The sequence below is a fragment of the Myxine glutinosa genome, chromosome 14 (assembly GCF_964187855.1).
Source record: "Myxine glutinosa chromosome 14, kmMyxGlut1.1, whole genome shotgun sequence".
Taxonomy (NCBI): domain Eukaryota; kingdom Metazoa; phylum Chordata; class Myxini; order Myxiniformes; family Myxinidae; genus Myxine; species Myxine glutinosa.
This window is the reverse complement of record NC_136274.1, coordinates 85,116,685-85,133,808: the sequence shown is the minus strand read 5'-3', so window position 1 is coordinate 85,133,808 and position 17,124 is coordinate 85,116,685. Positions and strand designations below refer to the sequence as shown.

Here is a 17,124-nt window from a genome sequence, read left to right as displayed (position 1 = left end):
GGGGGGGGCAAGGGAGTGAGGGGGGGCAAGGGGGTGAGGGGTGGGGTTGGGGGGGGTTACAAAGAGGATTTAGGGATAGGACACAACATGGATGAGAACAAGTTGAAATGGAAACCGGGACTGTTGGAATCCAGTTTACATTTTTCCCAATCCAAAGACACCATTGCGTCCCACTCTCCCTTAACAACGTTCAAGAATTCCCATCACCGTTACCCTTTCAAACCCGGGGAGATAACACTGTTTGATCACTTCCGGGTTCTTTGGATCAATTGAGCAACGAGAAGACGTGAAGTTTGTTAAGAGGAATAAAAACGAAAGATTATTTTGTTTATAATTTTGTTTATTAAATTGTCAAAAAATTCCTATTCATATCGACATTTGTGTGCGACGGCTGTTAGACATTTAGGAGGTATGGGAATGTGGATGAATAAAGGTGAGTTACAAGACAGGTAAAAACAAGCTAACCACATCTCTTTCTTTCTGCTTCACGACAAAAAGCTTCAAAAGCTTCTTCCATCTCAGGATCCATGTCCCCTCCTGGCAAACCACTGTGTGAAACATGGAAGGAGTGAGCATCATGACCACCAAGATATTCCTGCTGATTGTTCCTCAAACCCCCAATTGTATCATTAATTTGTATCATTCATGGTATTAAACAGTGTGAGCACACAGTAAGAGAACGAAAAAATCCTTACATTTTGTTCATGGTACATACATCCAACACCATCCTCATATGTATGTGTGTGTGTGTGTGTGTGTGGTGCGCATAGGTGTGTATGTGTGTGTGCGTGTGTGTCCCTTCCACCAGCATTTTGCGGGCTTGTTCCCTTTAAAATTTGTTTCCTCTGCAACCATTGGTCCGATTGACACGAAAATTTCACCATAGGAGTGCCCCCCTGCTGCAGAATTGTTGATGATAATTATGACGTCCGAGATCACGTGGTATGGGCACCATCTTGGAAAAACAGAAAAACCTTGCACTATATCTCCAAAAGCGCTGCGGAGAAAAAAATGACATGGCTCATTGTAAGGTACTCCCCATGAGGAATAACATATGTAAATGATGATAGGTGCCTTTGTGGGGGATTTCATTGAATTCCCTATCCTGATGGTGGCAGCAGTGACACACTGTGGACCGATAATTATCATTGGCATCTGACTAGCGTATAAAATGTTGATCATATCCCATGTTTGGCCTGGGCAAAACATTCTCTCAGAATGAGGCTTGGTCTGCCTTGTCAACTTGGAGCGGTGTTGCGAGTTATTTTGACCCTGGGGAAAAGTATATTAAGCCAAATACGGGCTGTGGCTCGCTGAGATGTTGGTGCTGGCTGTGTAAGAACCATGAGTGTCATCCAAAGTGGTGTTACTGGCCAAAACTCCACGTCTCCTATGCATGTATCCTTATCTATTAATAAATCTCTTGTACACTGTCCGAGTTCGACCTGGTGCTTATTAAACCCACGACAGAGATGGTGACGAGGATGGGATCCAGCCCGGAGGGGGGAGAGACGGTGTCATGGCTCAGTGGTGGCGAGGTGTCTGGGCACCCACTAAAAGGTGAGAACTTTCTCGGTAGTACGATGAACTTGCCACCATTGAGTGAAGGATCCTGTCTTGGCTTTATCTCTGGCGCGGATTCGAAGGAAAGTTAAAGGGGAACGGACAGGGTGCAAAGATTTGTTAAAGCTAAGGGAGTGGGAGTACAAGTGGCTTGGGGCCCGAGCACTTAAGTGTTTCCAGGGGGCTTGAATAGCCTGGACACTCGGACGCGCTGTGAGTGTTTCAAAGAGGCAGCCTTGAAAGAAAGTCTGGACACACACACGTGAGAGGTCCGGCAGGAGTGTCATAGTTGGATGCATTGCGAGTGTCTCTTGAAGGGACAGGTGGTACCTGTACATTCGGACGCTCGCTACACTCTGACTTGAGGACCTGAACGACGGCAACACTCAATGGGTATTGTCGTGCACCCGTCAGTGGAGGAAGCCGGATAAGGGGCGCCTCCTTTAACCTAACGGGTTGCAGAGTAAGGGAGGAAATACCAGTAAGATGGGTAATGGACAATGAACATCTGGTGAAAGGAGAAGAAAAATGATCACCAAATCTAAGGTACACTGAGAGCCATTCGGCTGGTGGGCTGAGAAATTTATTCGTCGAGAGGACGATAGGTAGGAAGGACAGGGGATTCAGTCGGATCGGGCACTCAAATTAAACGAGACTTTGAAGGCCGAGGTGGAGAAGGGTTCCATGTGAACAGCGCTTTAACATGGGTGAGTAGTCACAAGCGAAGACAAGAAGCATGAAGTCGGAGGAGGCCTCTCCACGTCTGGGAACCAGGTACGACATTGATTCATGCATTCAAATGATTCGTGTAAAAGTTAAGTGTCTTGCTACCCAAGTTAGCCGAACCCAGGTCGTTCTCCAATGAATGCGAGCTTAATGTATGGATTCGCAAATACAGTATTAGCAATCGGATATTATTGTCCATTATTTTATTGAATGCAGTTTTATTGTCGCGCGCCAACAGGGTGCGCCTCGCCGGCGGGGCGAGCGGCCGTCGTGTGGGAGGGGTTTTTGGCTCCCACCTTCCTCCCTCGCACGGATCAGCAGGCGATCGTGTGAGCAGTCTGGTTCCCGTGGCAACGGGCCACGACCCAGCAGGGAATTGCGAGAAAAAATGAATGCGCATTTATTTGCTGTGTATTCGGGCCAAAAGCGGGACGGTCACTTGTTCTGGCCCGTGCATCGAGTTAAGTTTTGAATTAATCTCATGTGCACTGTAAAAGTTTAAAGTCAAAAGTTTAGAGTTAAATATAGTTGTAATCGGCTTTTGAGGTTGCACGCGATGGGTGAGTCGGTCCTAAGTGACGGGCGAAGGCCTTACGGGCGATGTTGGGCGATGGGCTCCCATCTGCCCCGGTGCGAGCAAAAGGGCTCAGACCCCCACACCCAGAGTGCGGAGAAAGGTCGGGGGACGGTTTGCGCTTGCCGTGGCCTCCAAACGTTGCATGAACGTCAAGTCGCTCTCAGAGCCGTCGTTCGCCGGCAAGCATACATAATACGGAGATGGGCTGCAGGAACGTACGTGCCAAGGGTGCCGGTGATAGCTCACCGACTCTGTGAGGGACACCGTGGGATCTTTGAGGGACACTGGCGGGGCGAATGCGGGCAGACGGGATGCCTATTTAACGTCCATCCGAGGGACAGATCACACATTGTTGAATCACCTTGCCGGTGGAACATCGGGATAGAAAGAAAGAACCACCTTTAGAGGCCATTTTTCCCTGCAGAGCAGGGGTTGGCCTTTTTCGGGCACCATGGTCCCATTTTTGAAGCAATGTTTTCCGGCCGGATGCCCTTCCTGCCACCAACCCTGTTAGTCGACTCTTGCGACACACAGGGAATTACCAGTGAACTGGTACTCAATTTGCCGACCTCGGAAGAATGACAGGCTAAGTCAACCCCCCTGGCGTTAATTCAGCAATCGACCGGGATTCGAACCCAGGATCCTAGGATCCCAAGCCGGCACCCTAACCACCAAGCCAACACCAGGCTTCGGTGGAACATCGGGATGATAGTTTAAAATGGGGTTAGGATTCAAACCCAAACTAGACCCCTGTCTGTCTGTGAGCAGGACGTCTCAAAAAGTTGTGACCAGACTTTACCAGAACGCAAATTGTATTGTGATAAATAAATAAATGGTGTGACAGTCATGTGAAAAAGTAAGTACACCCCATGTAAAGTTTTGACTTTTTCAACATATTTCAACATACAGCTATTTGATCTTCATTTCAACAATATTGATAGATAAAGGCGATATAATATAACAAATATCATGAAACATTTACATTTTGTAGTCCATTGTATAATTTAAATAAACATCAATGCAAATTTCGCATGTGGAAAAAGTAAGTACACCCTTGGCTCTAATAGGTGGTATTGCCCCCTTTTGCAGAAACAACCTCAAGTAGGCGTTTCTTATAACTGTCTACCAGTCTCTGACATCGACTGGGAGAAAGTTTTGCCCACTCCTCCATGCAGAGTTCTTTCAGCTGTGCGATGTTTGAGGGGTTTCTTGCATGCACAGCTCGTTTCAAATCCCCCCACAACATCTCGATGGGATTTAGATCCGGGCTTTGACTTGGCCATCCCAGAACCCTCCATTTCTTTATTTTCAGCTATTCCTTGGTGGATTTACTGGTATGTTTAGGGTCATTGTCATGTTGCACGGTCCACCTTCAGTTGAGCTTCAACTTTCCGACAGATGGCCTCACATTATCCTCAAGCACCCTCTGGTACAATGAAGAATTCAGATTGGATTCTATGATGGTGAGCTGCCCAGGCCCTGATTTTTTTTTTTTTTTTGTATACAGAGTCGAGGCTCGTGAAAGAGCTAACATTTATCAAACAAACAAATCAAACAAACAAGCAAACAAAGTATATAAAAAGGGGAGCGGTCGACAAGATGGGGAGAGAAGGGGAGGAAGCACACAAACACAACATTTGAGAGCAGGGACATCGGGAGATGTGTGGGAGGGAGAGCGCCTGGGGGGAGGCAGGATAGGCATAAAATGCAAGGACACCAAGGACTTCCAGGAAAGAAGTCGGCACCTCAAAAAAGTGGATTTGGGGTGAAATTAGCGGGGGTAGAAAAGATCAAGGTTTTGGATTGGGGAAGATAAGAGATGGTGGTGAACAGCCGTTTTAAAGACCTGGAGGGAGGAGTGGGATTGAAGAGTGGGGGAGTTTGTTCCAGATGCAGCAAAGCTGCCCCAAACCATAATATTTCCACCACCATGCTTTACAGTTGGTATCAGGTTCTTGTGGTCAAATGCTGTCTTTGGTTTTCGCCAAACATGTCTTCTGGTACTGTGGCCAAATAGCTCTACCTTTGACTCATCTGTCCAGAGCACATTGTTCCAGAAGTGCTGGTCTTTGCCTCGGTGTTCATTGGCAAACTTTAGTCTTGCCCTGATGTTCTTTCTGGACAGCAAAGGTTTCGTCCTGGCACACCTCCCATGTAGATCAAATTTGTGCAGCCTCTTTCTAATGGTAGACTCGTGCACTTTGACATCAACAGTGGCAAGAGCTACTTGTAGGTCCCGTGATGACATTCTGGGGTTCTTCGAGACTTCTTTCAGCATCTTGCGGTCTGCTCTCGGGCTGAACTTGCTGGGGCGGCCTGGCCTGAACAAGTTGGCAGTTGTTTGGAATCTTCTCCACTTGTAGATGATCTTCCGGACAGTTGAATGATTGATTTCAAATTGTTTGGAGATCTTTTTAAATCCCTTCCCAGACGCGTAGGCATCTATAACCTTCTTTCTGAAGGCCTCAGAGAGCTCTTTTGATCGAGGCATGGTGACGCCGCACACTTCAACAACAAACAGCAAACCAAACGAAATGTCTGAGGTTTAAATAAGACAGGTTCCTCCAGGATCCTCTCTAATGATGTTCTAATCATTTGCACCTGAGCTGGTGCACCTGATTCTAATTTTAGGTATTTGAAGTAGTGATAAATGTAGGGGTGCACTTACTTTTTCCACATGCGAAATTTGCATTTATGTTTATTTATATTATACAATGGACTACAAAATGTAAATGTTTCATGATATTTGTTATATTATAACACTTTTATCTATCAATATTGTTGAAATGAAGATAAAATAGCTGTATGTTGAAATATGTTGAAAAAGTCAAAAACTTTACATGGGGTGTACTTACTTTTTCACGTGACTATGTGTGATGAAAGTGATTATGGTTCTGGGGACATTATGTCTGACGAACTGCCCTGAAGGCAGCGCTCACGAGGAGTGTACTTTGAGTTGCACACGGGTTCTCCAGGTTTACTACGAGTCGAGTGCTACCGACCCTGGGATGTAAGATCAGGGAATCGATTGAGGATCAGGTGCAGGTATACTCTGATCTCCTGGTCGGAGGAAGGTAATTGTGGTTTAATTGTGGTTATGGTTTCGCCCCTGTCTGTCTGTCACGGATTTCAAAGAGGACGCATACAGAGAGACGGGAGCAGGGACACAGAGAAGGACAAAGCTGCAAAACCATGAGTTCTGCGGCACGATTTTTTAAGAAGGGGTAAATTGATCTGGAGTACTCTCGTGAACTGGAGCAACTTGCTGAGCGATTTATGATCAAGACGAGTCCCTCAAAGGACCACCAGCTGTTCAAGAGAAGACCAAAACCTGTTCCGTAACACCCTGTCTCCTGTTGGCTGGTTCAGTCGGGGCAGGATGTGAAAGTGGAAATTATGCCACGTGGGGAGAGGCCGGAGTGGTATTGACGTTTTCATAAAGTGATTCAGTGCACGTGGCGTGCATAAGGTGTGAAATATTATGAATGTGACTTTGTGGACAGTCTGATAATGTCTAGACAGGTGTGCCTGCAGGGAAGATTGCGGCGGCCTGCGATTTGATTCTCACGTGTTGTGGGGTCCTCAAGCATGGTCATGTTGGTATATGATGCCCGCGATGGTGATATACTGTCGGGCATAGCTTGTTGGTCTTGTCAACATGCTATTGAGTTAGAGTGATAGACGTTGGAGTGCGAAGTTGTGAGCTGGTGGACAAGACGACCCCAACCCCTCCGCCCCCCTTACAAGACATTTTGAGACGGTTTGAGATTTCTACTCGAAGATTGAAGTTGAGGTAAACAGGTGCATTCTAAACCTAGGGTGGGCAAGGTTGCCTTTGAGTGATATGTGTTGGGTGTTGAGATCATGAACAAGATCGCGTGTGCGGTTGGCACCTTGTGTGATTTTGGGAAGGGAACACACTGCTTTGGTTCTCTGTGAGGGGGGCTTTGTCTGGTGGCTGGTGTTGCTGAGCATGTGGGGGCCATGTTGCTCGGCCATAATTGTCAACTGCAGGATGATCCATGTCTGGGTATCGCCTGTATGGTGTATGTGGGAGGTGGATGAGCCACCTATTGTGGTCACCTGCTGTGATTTGATGTGGATGTCTACAACCTCCAGGCTAAAGCTATTAGTCTGGGTCGACAATGAGGAAATTGTTCCGTGAATGTTTAATTGGTTTTAAACTTCATGTTGGTATATTTTGGGAAAATTGACTTGGTAGCTTGAGGAGATTGTGTCCAAGAGCCAGTTTCTGGGATTTATGGAGCAATGCAGGTTTCTGTATCTGTTTGTTTTGACCAAAGAGCGGATTTTATTTAAAGATGGTTAGAGTAAGTTAAAAGATGGTCAGAGCAAGTGCCAAGATAGGAAGAGGAAGTCATAGACAATGAAGCATTTTGCAGTGGCAAATGCGTTGGCAAGGCTTTGCTTTTAAGAGAGGATACCGATCCAGATGTTGGAGGTTTTGGGGTGAATTCTCACCATTGGGAGACAGGGCCAAAGATGATGTCTCAGAACGTTGGGGACAGATATTGGACGAGTTGGTTGGGTGACGGGAACAGGTCGATTGAGACTTGAGTTGGCTTGCATGTTTGATGCATGGAATGGTCATACGTGCAAGGAGGGGTGGTGAAAACAGATTTTCGGCGTTTAAAATTGTGGAATATGTGCAATTTGGTGAAATCCAACCTGATGTGGATTTCGGTTTTAGAATTTTTCGGCTGGTTGGTCTAGATAATGTTGAGATTTGGAAGATGAAGCCATTTGTGTCTGTGATTGTGGAGTTTCGATGGTCAAATATTGTTTGATGGAATCTGGGGTCTTGAATATTTGATGGTTGTGGTTGAGAAGCTGATTGGTGCTTCGTGGGACTGTAGAAGCAAGGCAGTGTTGCACTGTTTGAAAATGGCAGGCAAGTGGGTGCCTGTGCTAGTAGCATAACAGTTACATTGTAATCTCTGGACAAATAATGAAATTAATAGCGGAAAGGTTTTATGATGATGAACTATTTTATGATGTTTTTATGGTGCCCTGATGGAACTGTGGTTCGTCTGCTTGATGCGGGGCACAGATAGATCCGTGCCGGGTAAAATAATTGCTTGAGATACTGCAGCGGTCGCTCGGAGGGAGCGGAGCACGGGGCCGAGTGAGATTTGGCGGCATGTTGGAACACCAGTGAGATGTTGGAACACCAGTTGGAACACCAGTGACAGATCACATGTGAGCTGTGATAAAACGCTTTGCGTTGTGATTGAGATCTCGGTTGTTCAATGTTATGACGTCAGTGTGATTGATCCCTTTGTGTTCGAGCTGGGTGTTAGATGAGCGTTGTCCGCACGATAAATACAGCAAGTACGTGATCGTGTCATGACATGATGGTGTTCAATGTCATTCACTCTGTGTCTGTCTGTGACTGTGACTTTGTGTGTGTGTGTATGTATGTGTGAAAAATGAATGAATGAATGATAGTTTTAAGGCCATTTTCCCCGCTAGAGCAGGGGTTAGCCTTGACAATCATGGTTCCCTGTTTGAGGCAATGTTTTTATGGCCGGATGCCCTTCCTGACGCCAACCCTTGGTCACGCTCTTAGGATGCGCAGGGATACGGTGTACCTATTCTAAATCGGGGTACACACCGTGATCATTCATCCCAGCAAGCTGGTACTCAATTTGCCGACCTCGGAAGGATGACAGGCTAAGTCAACCCCCCTGGCGTTAATTCAGCAATCGACCGGGATTCGAACCCAGGATCCTAGGATCCCAAGCCGGCACCCTAACCGCTAGGCCAACACCAGGCTTGTGTATGTATGTGTGACAAAGGAAATAGTGGAGACGAGTGCACGCATGCGCGGGAACATGGAGAGTACGAATGTGTAAAGAGGAAGACGGCGTGCACCTGGATGGCTCTTTCCGATAAGTGTGGTTGGGCAGTTTTTGGGGAGTTGTGGTCTGTGGCCCGGAGGATAGCAATAACGTACTTCGTTGCGTGTTTCGTTCTCTTTACGAGCCTAATGGGTGTCGTTACAGGGAGTGGGGAAAACACGGACTACATATTCACGCATGCGCACACAGAGGTGAAGTTGTAATGTACGGAGGATGTGCTTTCTCTCATTAGCGTTACCTTGCAACAGGATTGGTGATTGTGGGCGGAGCTGTGTGTGCTGATCGTGGCATGAGTGTGTCACAGGTGATTTTGACTACCAGCTGTGATGTGGATGTGTAATATCATTGCATTTAAAATGATTTTGAGATATTCAAATATGATGGTGCAGTAATGCAAGTGTATATGAGAAATATGTGCTTCAGATTTGAGTTGGAGGAACGAGGCAACATTGCAAGGAGCAGGATGGGAGAAGGCAGTGAGTTTCTCCTTCCCATTGGCAGGTACGGTGATGAACAGTTATCTAATAGATAGACTGGCTCTGTGTTAGAGGAGGGTGGCCATTGAGTCAATGGCGGCAGATCACGCATTGTTAGAAGCAGTGGTGGAGATGCGGGGAATGGTTGCAAAACAGATTGGCACTTGATTTACGTTTAGCGGAGAAGGGGGGTGTTTGTGGAATTGTTGAAGGTAGATGTTGCATTGGCATTGGCAGACACGGCGCAAGGAGTGTAGCCAGCCATCAAGAAGATGAGGGAGATAAGTACCAATTTGAAGGATGAAAGATTGGGCAGAGAGAAGCGGAGGCCTGGTTGGAAAGCATCTTCGGGGGATGGGGAGCAAAGATAGTTCATTGGCTGATGGTGGCCGTGGGACTCCTCATCACGATCATCGTTGTTATTGGATGCTTAAGAGTTTTTAATCCGTGTGTGTGTCAGTAAGTTTTGCAATGAAGGTACAGGGGAACGACACATGGTGGTCCGGGGTCCGGAGGAAGAGGCACGAGACATCCCCGTATGAGAACTGCCACTCCATTCACACCTGTATGAGAAGTCCGGAGGAAGAGGCACGAGACATCCCCGTATGAGAACTGCCACTCCATTCACACCTGTATAAGAACGGTGCGAGGGTTCAAGACCTGCCACCTCCCTCTTTCCACTCCGCCTTGCCCTCAACCCTTGATCCTGAGTTGGCTAAATCTTGCACAGCTGGCACGATAGCCCGAATCCAAGAGTTAACTACACAGACCACGCGTGAGCGGAGAACAACTCTGGAGCAAGCTGACGATTCCAATTCAAGAGAGCGTGAGTGGCGAAGATTATGCAACGACAGGCGGGAAACTACCTACCATTTGCGCGTGCCGGGAGAGGGGGCCATGCATGAATCCTGAAAGGGGAAAGCTTCGAGAAGGGTGTCTTGTGTTTTAATAAAGGCGTCGATGGTCGCCACTGTACTTCAATGTATTACACCACCTTGTACAACCAGGAAGAGCTTTATTAATACTGTTATGTCGATGTGGTAATGATATGTAGAGCAGATAGATCTGAGTAGGTAACATGCTTTGTGTGTCGCGGTAAGGAAAACTACCTGTAATAAGTTCTTCATGTGTAGGCGTTTTGTCGGGTAAGGAGTATACTTGTGAACCTACGAGGAGGTTCGTGTGTTAAGTAGAGTTAGGGATTAAAGAGTAGCGCCCTTGTATGTCTCACCTGGTCAGCCAAACCTTTATCCCTTTTGGCACCACAACCACTTAGACACCATAGATAGGACCTTTAGTACAACACTAAATAACACCCTCCCCTGACATGACTTAGGAAGGAAACCAGGCCGGGACACCGCCGATAATGGCTGCCGCCACCTACACCTCCGGCGGGCCCATCCACCTCAAGTGCCACGTGCTATGACGACATCATGACGTGCTATGACGTGCTATGACGTGCTATGACGTGCTACGTGCTACACCGTGCTATGACGACACCACAGGCCTGTGATTCGGTAGAGGCTACTGATTGGGTGGTGCGCCAAGACTTTTCGTAGAGGAGTGAGTGAGAGATAGAGATAGAGATAGAGATATAGAGATAGACGAGAGGGAGGATACACGGTTGGTTCGAGAGAGACGAGAGTGAGTGAGTGGGTTCGGGAGAGAGACTTGGCAGTTGAGTGCAGGTTCCCGGCCCTGGCAGTTGCGCAGCAGTTGAGTTAGTTGCGCGGTAGTTGGTTCAGAGTTGGTGCGCAGCAGTTGGTTCAGAGAGTTGCGCGACAGTTGGTTCAGAGCAGTTGCGTCTGGCAGTGGGTCTTGCGCCGAGTGAGTCTTGAGAGAGTTGGTTCTGGCACCCGAGTTGAGTCATAGCCCGAGTGGAGTTTGCTTGCTTTTTGACCTGGCTTGGAGCTGCCTTGCTTTTATTTGTAATAAACCCTTGTATTATTTTGCATCCCCTGTTAAACCTGTGCCCACTTGAGTTTAATCCTCTTACAGGACCGGAGCTACGTCGTTGCGTTGAAGGTAAGCTTTTGCCGCAGCCTCCATTTTCCTTCTTCCTCCCGCGCGACATATAGCCGAATCCGTGTTTGAATGTTGCCTCCAAATAAGACCGTTTAGGCCATCCGCGACTCTGGTGTTAACCGGAGTTGCGCGACAATACTTCACTTCAACTGAGAAATAAAGCCAGAGAAGCCTGCTACTAATACACTTGTATCTGCCAAACTTGTATGGAATTTTAAAAGACCCTGCATATTTAATGGGGCTTTGGGTGTTATTGCTTTTGTGTAGGGGAGACTGTTCTTCCCACATGCTTTTCAAATGACTTTGCCTCCATTACTCTGCAATCTTTTTCTATAGCCTCAAAATTATATAGTGGAGGCCAATACTTATATTTTAATCATTCATAAATTACATATGCTATGGAATAATCATTTATATCTATTTAGTACACTTTGTTTTTAAATTGGTGCCTTGTAACGGAATTTCTCTCTTTCTCTTTCTCTGCAGGTCGACAAAGCTTTTTTTTTTTCTTTTTTTTTTTTTTGTATACATAATCTAGGCTCATGAAAGAGCTAACATTTATTACACAAACAAATCAAACAGACAAACAAACAAAGTATATAAAAAGGGGAGCGGGAGACAAGATGGGGAGAGAAGGGGAAGCACATAAAAACAACATTTGAGAGAAGGGACATCGGGAATGTGTGGGAGGGAGAGGGCTTGGGGGGAGGCGGCGTGGGGGGGGGGGGGGGGTGGGAGAAGTATAAACGCAAGGACTTCCAGGAAAGAAGTTGGCATTTCAAAAAAGGGGATTTGGGGTGAAATTAGCGGGGGTAGAAAAGATCAAGGTTTTGGATGGGGGAAGATAAGAGATGGTGGTGAACAGCTGTTTTAAAGACTTGGAGGGAGGAGTGGGATTGAAGAGAGTGAGGGAGTTTGTTCCAGAGGCGGGAGAAAAGAGGAATGAAGGAGTGAAGGTGAGCAGAGAGTCTTGATTTTGGCAGTTTAACCATAAGAGGGTTGCAGGCAGATCTTGTGCGACCTGTAGGAATATTTGGGGGACAGAGCCCAGAGAGAGCTGGAGCAGCAAGGCCGGAGAGGAGTCGGTAGAAGACAGAAAGACCACCAACCTGCCTGCGGTGAGTAAGTGAAAGGCCCTCGGAGGTAGCCTCATCACGGGAGATTCCAATGATTCTGAACGCTTTGGTTTCAGCAGCGTGAAGATGAGCTAAGTGTGAGGCAGGAGCACCAGCCCAGAGGGGAGAGCAGTATTCCATTGAGCTGTGGATGAAAGCCTTGTATGTGGTGAGGAGCTCAGGTGTGCCAAGGAAGGACTTCGCACGACGGAGGATGCCCAGTCGGCGACTGGCTTTGGAGGCCAGATTTGAAATGTGGTTTTCCCAGGAAAGATCATGGCAGATAGTGAGACCCAAAAGCTTGAGTGACAGAACTTCCTGGAGAGGATTATTCAGAAAGTGGATGGGAGGGTTGTCCAGGCTGTCTTTTCGGAGAGACATCATAAGAGTGAGATTTGTCAGGATTGAAAGACATGTTCCACTTGTTTGCCCAGTCAGTGATTTTGTCCAGGTCTGCAGAGAGTGAGGAGGCTGCAGACTGCCGATATCAGGGATGAGGAATGGAGCGGCAGAGAGTGGAGTCATCAGCAAAGAGATAGAGAGGATTTTCAAGAGAGTCGGAGAGATCATTGATGAAGACCAGAAAAAGCACAGGGCCCAGAACACTGCCTTGGGGAACTCCAGCCTGAACAGGAAGAGGAGATGAGAGAAACCCATTCAGGGCCACACGTTGACTACGACGAGAGAGGAAGTCCGCCAGCCATGCATGGAGATTTCCATGGATACCAAAGGAGGAGAGCTTGGTGAGCAGAGCGGGGTGCCAGACCGTATCGAAGGCACGTCATATGTCGAGGGAGACAGCTCTCATTTCCTGTTTGGCATTGAGGACCTCCATCCATTGTTGACAGCAGAAGCAGCATGTCCAGAGTAGAGTGACCTGGTCTGAAACCAAATTGATGATCAGAGATCAAGCCATTGGAGAAGAGGAAAGATTTCATATCCGAAGCAATGATGGATTCCATGACTTTGCTGATAATTGGGAGAAGGCTGATTGTAGTTGCAAGGATCTGTTTTTGCACCTTTTTTGTGTAAAGCGGTGATGTTGGCTGATTTCCAAGCAGATGGCAGATGACCTTGAGCAAAAGAGAGGGTGAAGAGAACAGAGAGAGGGAGTGAAAGAGCAGCAGAGCAGGATTTTAGGACCCGTGGGCTGATGCCATCAGGTCCAGTTGCAGAATCAGAGTCGAGGGTTGACAGAAACTTTTCCACCTTGTCAGGAGGAAAGGCCACAGAGTCCAGGAGCAGCTGGGTACGACTGGGTACGGTGGGTACAGAGAGGGATGGGTTTGGACACAAGATTTAGAGGCAAACACGGAGTCAGCTGTGTAGCCGTTTGAGGTAAGGGAGGGGATGGAGGGGGAACAAACACCAGAAACAGATTTGACGAGACGCCACCAGGATTTGGAAGAGGGAGACAGATAAGAGAGTTCGGTCTTGAAAACGGAGGGATATTGTTTCCTGGCTCCCCTGAGGGTGGACACACACTTGTTTCGGGCTTTGTGAAAGGAAATGAGATTTCCTTCCGTTGGATTTGCTTTCCAGGAGACTAAGGCAAGTTGTTTCTGGGCAACAGCCTCACCACAAGATTCCGTGTACCATGGACGGGAGAAAGGGTATGACAACTGAAGACGAGATGGGATAAATCTGTGCATGAGAGAGAGCAATTTACTTTGGAAGAATTCCCAGGATGAGTTGATGTCAGAGGTGGTAGAGATGGGAGACCAGTCCAGATGATTGATGGCTGCTTGAAGACCGTGCCAGTTGGCCTGAGTGAAATGCCAGACTCGTCGACGCTGAGGAGGCTCCCCGAGAATGGTCAGAGAGATGTCCACTTTAACAAGCACATGATCAGATGAGCCGATTGGAGCAGAAGAAGAGCAGCAGACATTTTCAGGGAAGTTAGTCATAACCAAGTCCAGAAGAGAAGATGCTCCGTTGACTGAGATCCGGGTCGGGAAATTGACAGATTGTGTCAGTCCCAGTGAGTCGCAGAAGTCCTTTGCTGAGGAGCCATGGCTGGTGAGAGAGGTACCCACACCCAGCCAACTGGCATGGTGACAATTGAAATCACCACATATGAGGAAGAGAGAGTTGAGATGAGTCGATATAAGTTGGTCCATATTATCAGACAGCGAGATGTAGATGGAGTCATCACTGTTTGGTGGACGGTACAACACACATATGAACAAGAGGTAGGAGCGAAGGGGAAGCCGTAGCCAGAGGTATTCCTGGGGGTGAGGTGGAGAGAGGGCAGTGCAGGGCGAGTGAGAAAGAGAGTTTTTGATAAAGATAGCAACCCCACCTCCAGGATGAGGCTCAGGTCTATCATACCGGAGGAGGGAGTAACCCAGGAGAGATACTAAGGAATCAGAGACATCATGAAGGAGGAAAGTTTCTGTTAAGCAGATCACATCTGGTTTGTCAGAAGCAACCTGTATGGAGAGATCAGTTAAGTTTGAACGAAGGCCCCGGATGTTTGAGGTCCATACCGTTAATGAAGAGGAAGGGGGAGCATCGGATACAGAACAGGGGGGAGGAGGGGTAAGGTAAGAGGAGGAAGAGGTAAGGAGAGCTGTTGAAGGTGTGTCAGAGATTTCAGAATAGCTCGGAGAAAGGGCAGGATGGGGCGGACAAAAGGTTTGATGGTGATTGGGTGAGGCACAATGAGGTGTTATTTGAGGAGGAGGAGGAGCGAGGCAGAAGGTTGGGGGAGATGGAGGTGAGAGTTGGAAGGGGGAAGAAGCGGGGAGGACTCTGAGGAGGAGGGTGAGAGGGGGGAAATGGAGAAGAAATGAGGGTGGGGAGATCTGAAGGGGAGGGGCGAGTTTATGAGGGGAGGGGTTAGGGGGAGTTTCAGAGGGAAGGGACAAGGGGAGGGATTTGAAAGGGATGGGGGAGATTTGGAGGGGGGAGGGGGGAGTCTAGGAGGGGAGGGGTGAGGGGGAGTCTAGGAGGGGAGGGGTGTGGGGGGAGATTTGAAAGGGATGGGTGATGGGGAGGATTTGGAGGGGAGGGGCAAAGGGGCAGATTTGAAAGGAATGGGTGATGGGGAAGATTTGGAGGGGAGGGGTGATGGGGAAGTTTTGGAGGGGAGGGGTGATTGGGAAGATTTGGAGGGGAGGGGTGAGATCGGATTTTGGAAAGTGCACGATTAATGGGGAAACGAACATTTATTGCAAAATGAGTTTCTTGTGACCTTCGAGTTCAAAATACTTTTGAGGATGCTGGAGAGGGGGGGGGGGGGGGGGGTAGAGTGCAGGAGAGTTAAACGAATGTATAAAAGAGGCACTGTAAGAGATGGAATTTTTTTTGGGATGAATAGATTTGGTGAGGAAGTCGAAAGCAACCTTTTAAAGAAGAAGAAGAAGAAGGTGTTATTATATACGACAGAATACAGTACTTCAGGGGAAAGGTTAAACATTTTTAAGTTTAACAGTGAAAACTATCTGGGGAAATGGGGGAGAAACACGTGGTCGAAGAACGAACGAACGAATAAGAACAACGAATAAACGAATAAGAACAGAGAAGGAAATGTTTTTTTTTTTTTTTTTTTTTTTGAGTTGAGATTTTAAAGAAGGAAGTAGGCTATGGGGTGAAAAGACTGGGAAAAACAGGGAACGAAAGTTATTGGAGCACAATAGACGGACCGCTGAGAGAAAAACAAAGCCTCAAGGTCGGACACGGTAGGCCTTTCAGGCCTCAAAAGACACGACACGAATTAACACGATTTTCCACACAGGTATGAAAGATTTACAACGAGAATTTTCCTTGGGACCCACTGTAGGTACACACACCATAAAATAAATACAGTTTTGATGAAAAAACAAATGGGAACAATTACTTAACTTCGATAGCGTGGAAAGTGTGGACAGCTGCGAAAAAACGAAACCTCACCGGCGAGGTTTGCCTATCATTCGAGGCTTGCCTATCATTTGCGATTCACCGCCCCCGCTTCATAGGGGGGGCCTGACCCACCCCATTGCACGAGTGAGTTCCCTTGATGGAAGGGGGGTCATTCACTCACTCTATGAGGCAAAGGTGCCCCTCGGATAACGGACCAGTATTTCCATGAAATCCCTAGTGGTACACAGGTGATGATAAATGTCTTCTTTTTACATGTTTATTAAAGCGGAAAATTGTGGGGGATTTCATTGAATTCCCTATCCTGATGGTGGCAGCAGCGACACACTGTGACCTATTTTCATTGGCGTCTGACAAGTGTATAAAATGTTGACCATATCCCATGTTTGGCCTTGGCAAAACATTCTTTCAGAATGAGGCTTCGTCTGCCTTGTCAACTTAGAGCGGTGTTGTGAGTTATTTTGACCCTGGGGAAAAGTATATTAAGCCAAATACGGGTTGTAGCTTGCTGAGATGTTGGTGCTGGCTGTGTAAGAACCATGAGTGTCATCCAAAGTGGTGTTACTGGCCGAAATGCCACGTCTCCCATGCATGTATCCTTATCTATTAATAAATCTCTTGTAGACTGTCCGAGTTTGACCAGGTGCTTATTAAACCCACGACACCTTCATTGTGACGTCATAAATCCACATAGGTGCCTTCAGTATGATATCATAAATCGACAAGCAGAACACTTGATCTGATCAGTATGAAATTTCTTGAATGTGATCTTGGGATAAATTGGTCAAGAAAAGAAAATTGATGACATCATCAGTCACGTGGTTTGGCATCCATATTTCTACGGTGTAGCCCTCGGGCAATGCCCTCCGGAACAGCATTTGTCTATCTGTCTGGTGTAT

The 17,124-nt window shown here is 47.3% G+C and overlaps 1 protein-coding gene across 1 annotated transcript in view; it reads right to left on the bottom strand.

The window, feature by feature from the left end:
• Positions 1-50: 50 nt before the first annotated feature.
• PAIP1 (poly(A) binding protein interacting protein 1) overlaps positions 51-17,124 on the bottom strand; it is a 91,676-nt gene continuing 74,602 nt past the window's right edge. Inside the window, exon 11 of the mRNA XM_078768535.1 lies at positions 51-548. Coding sequence (XP_078624661.1) covers positions 461-548 — 88 coding nt within the window. The 3' untranslated portion in view covers positions 51-460. The remainder of the gene's footprint in view (positions 549-17,124) is intronic.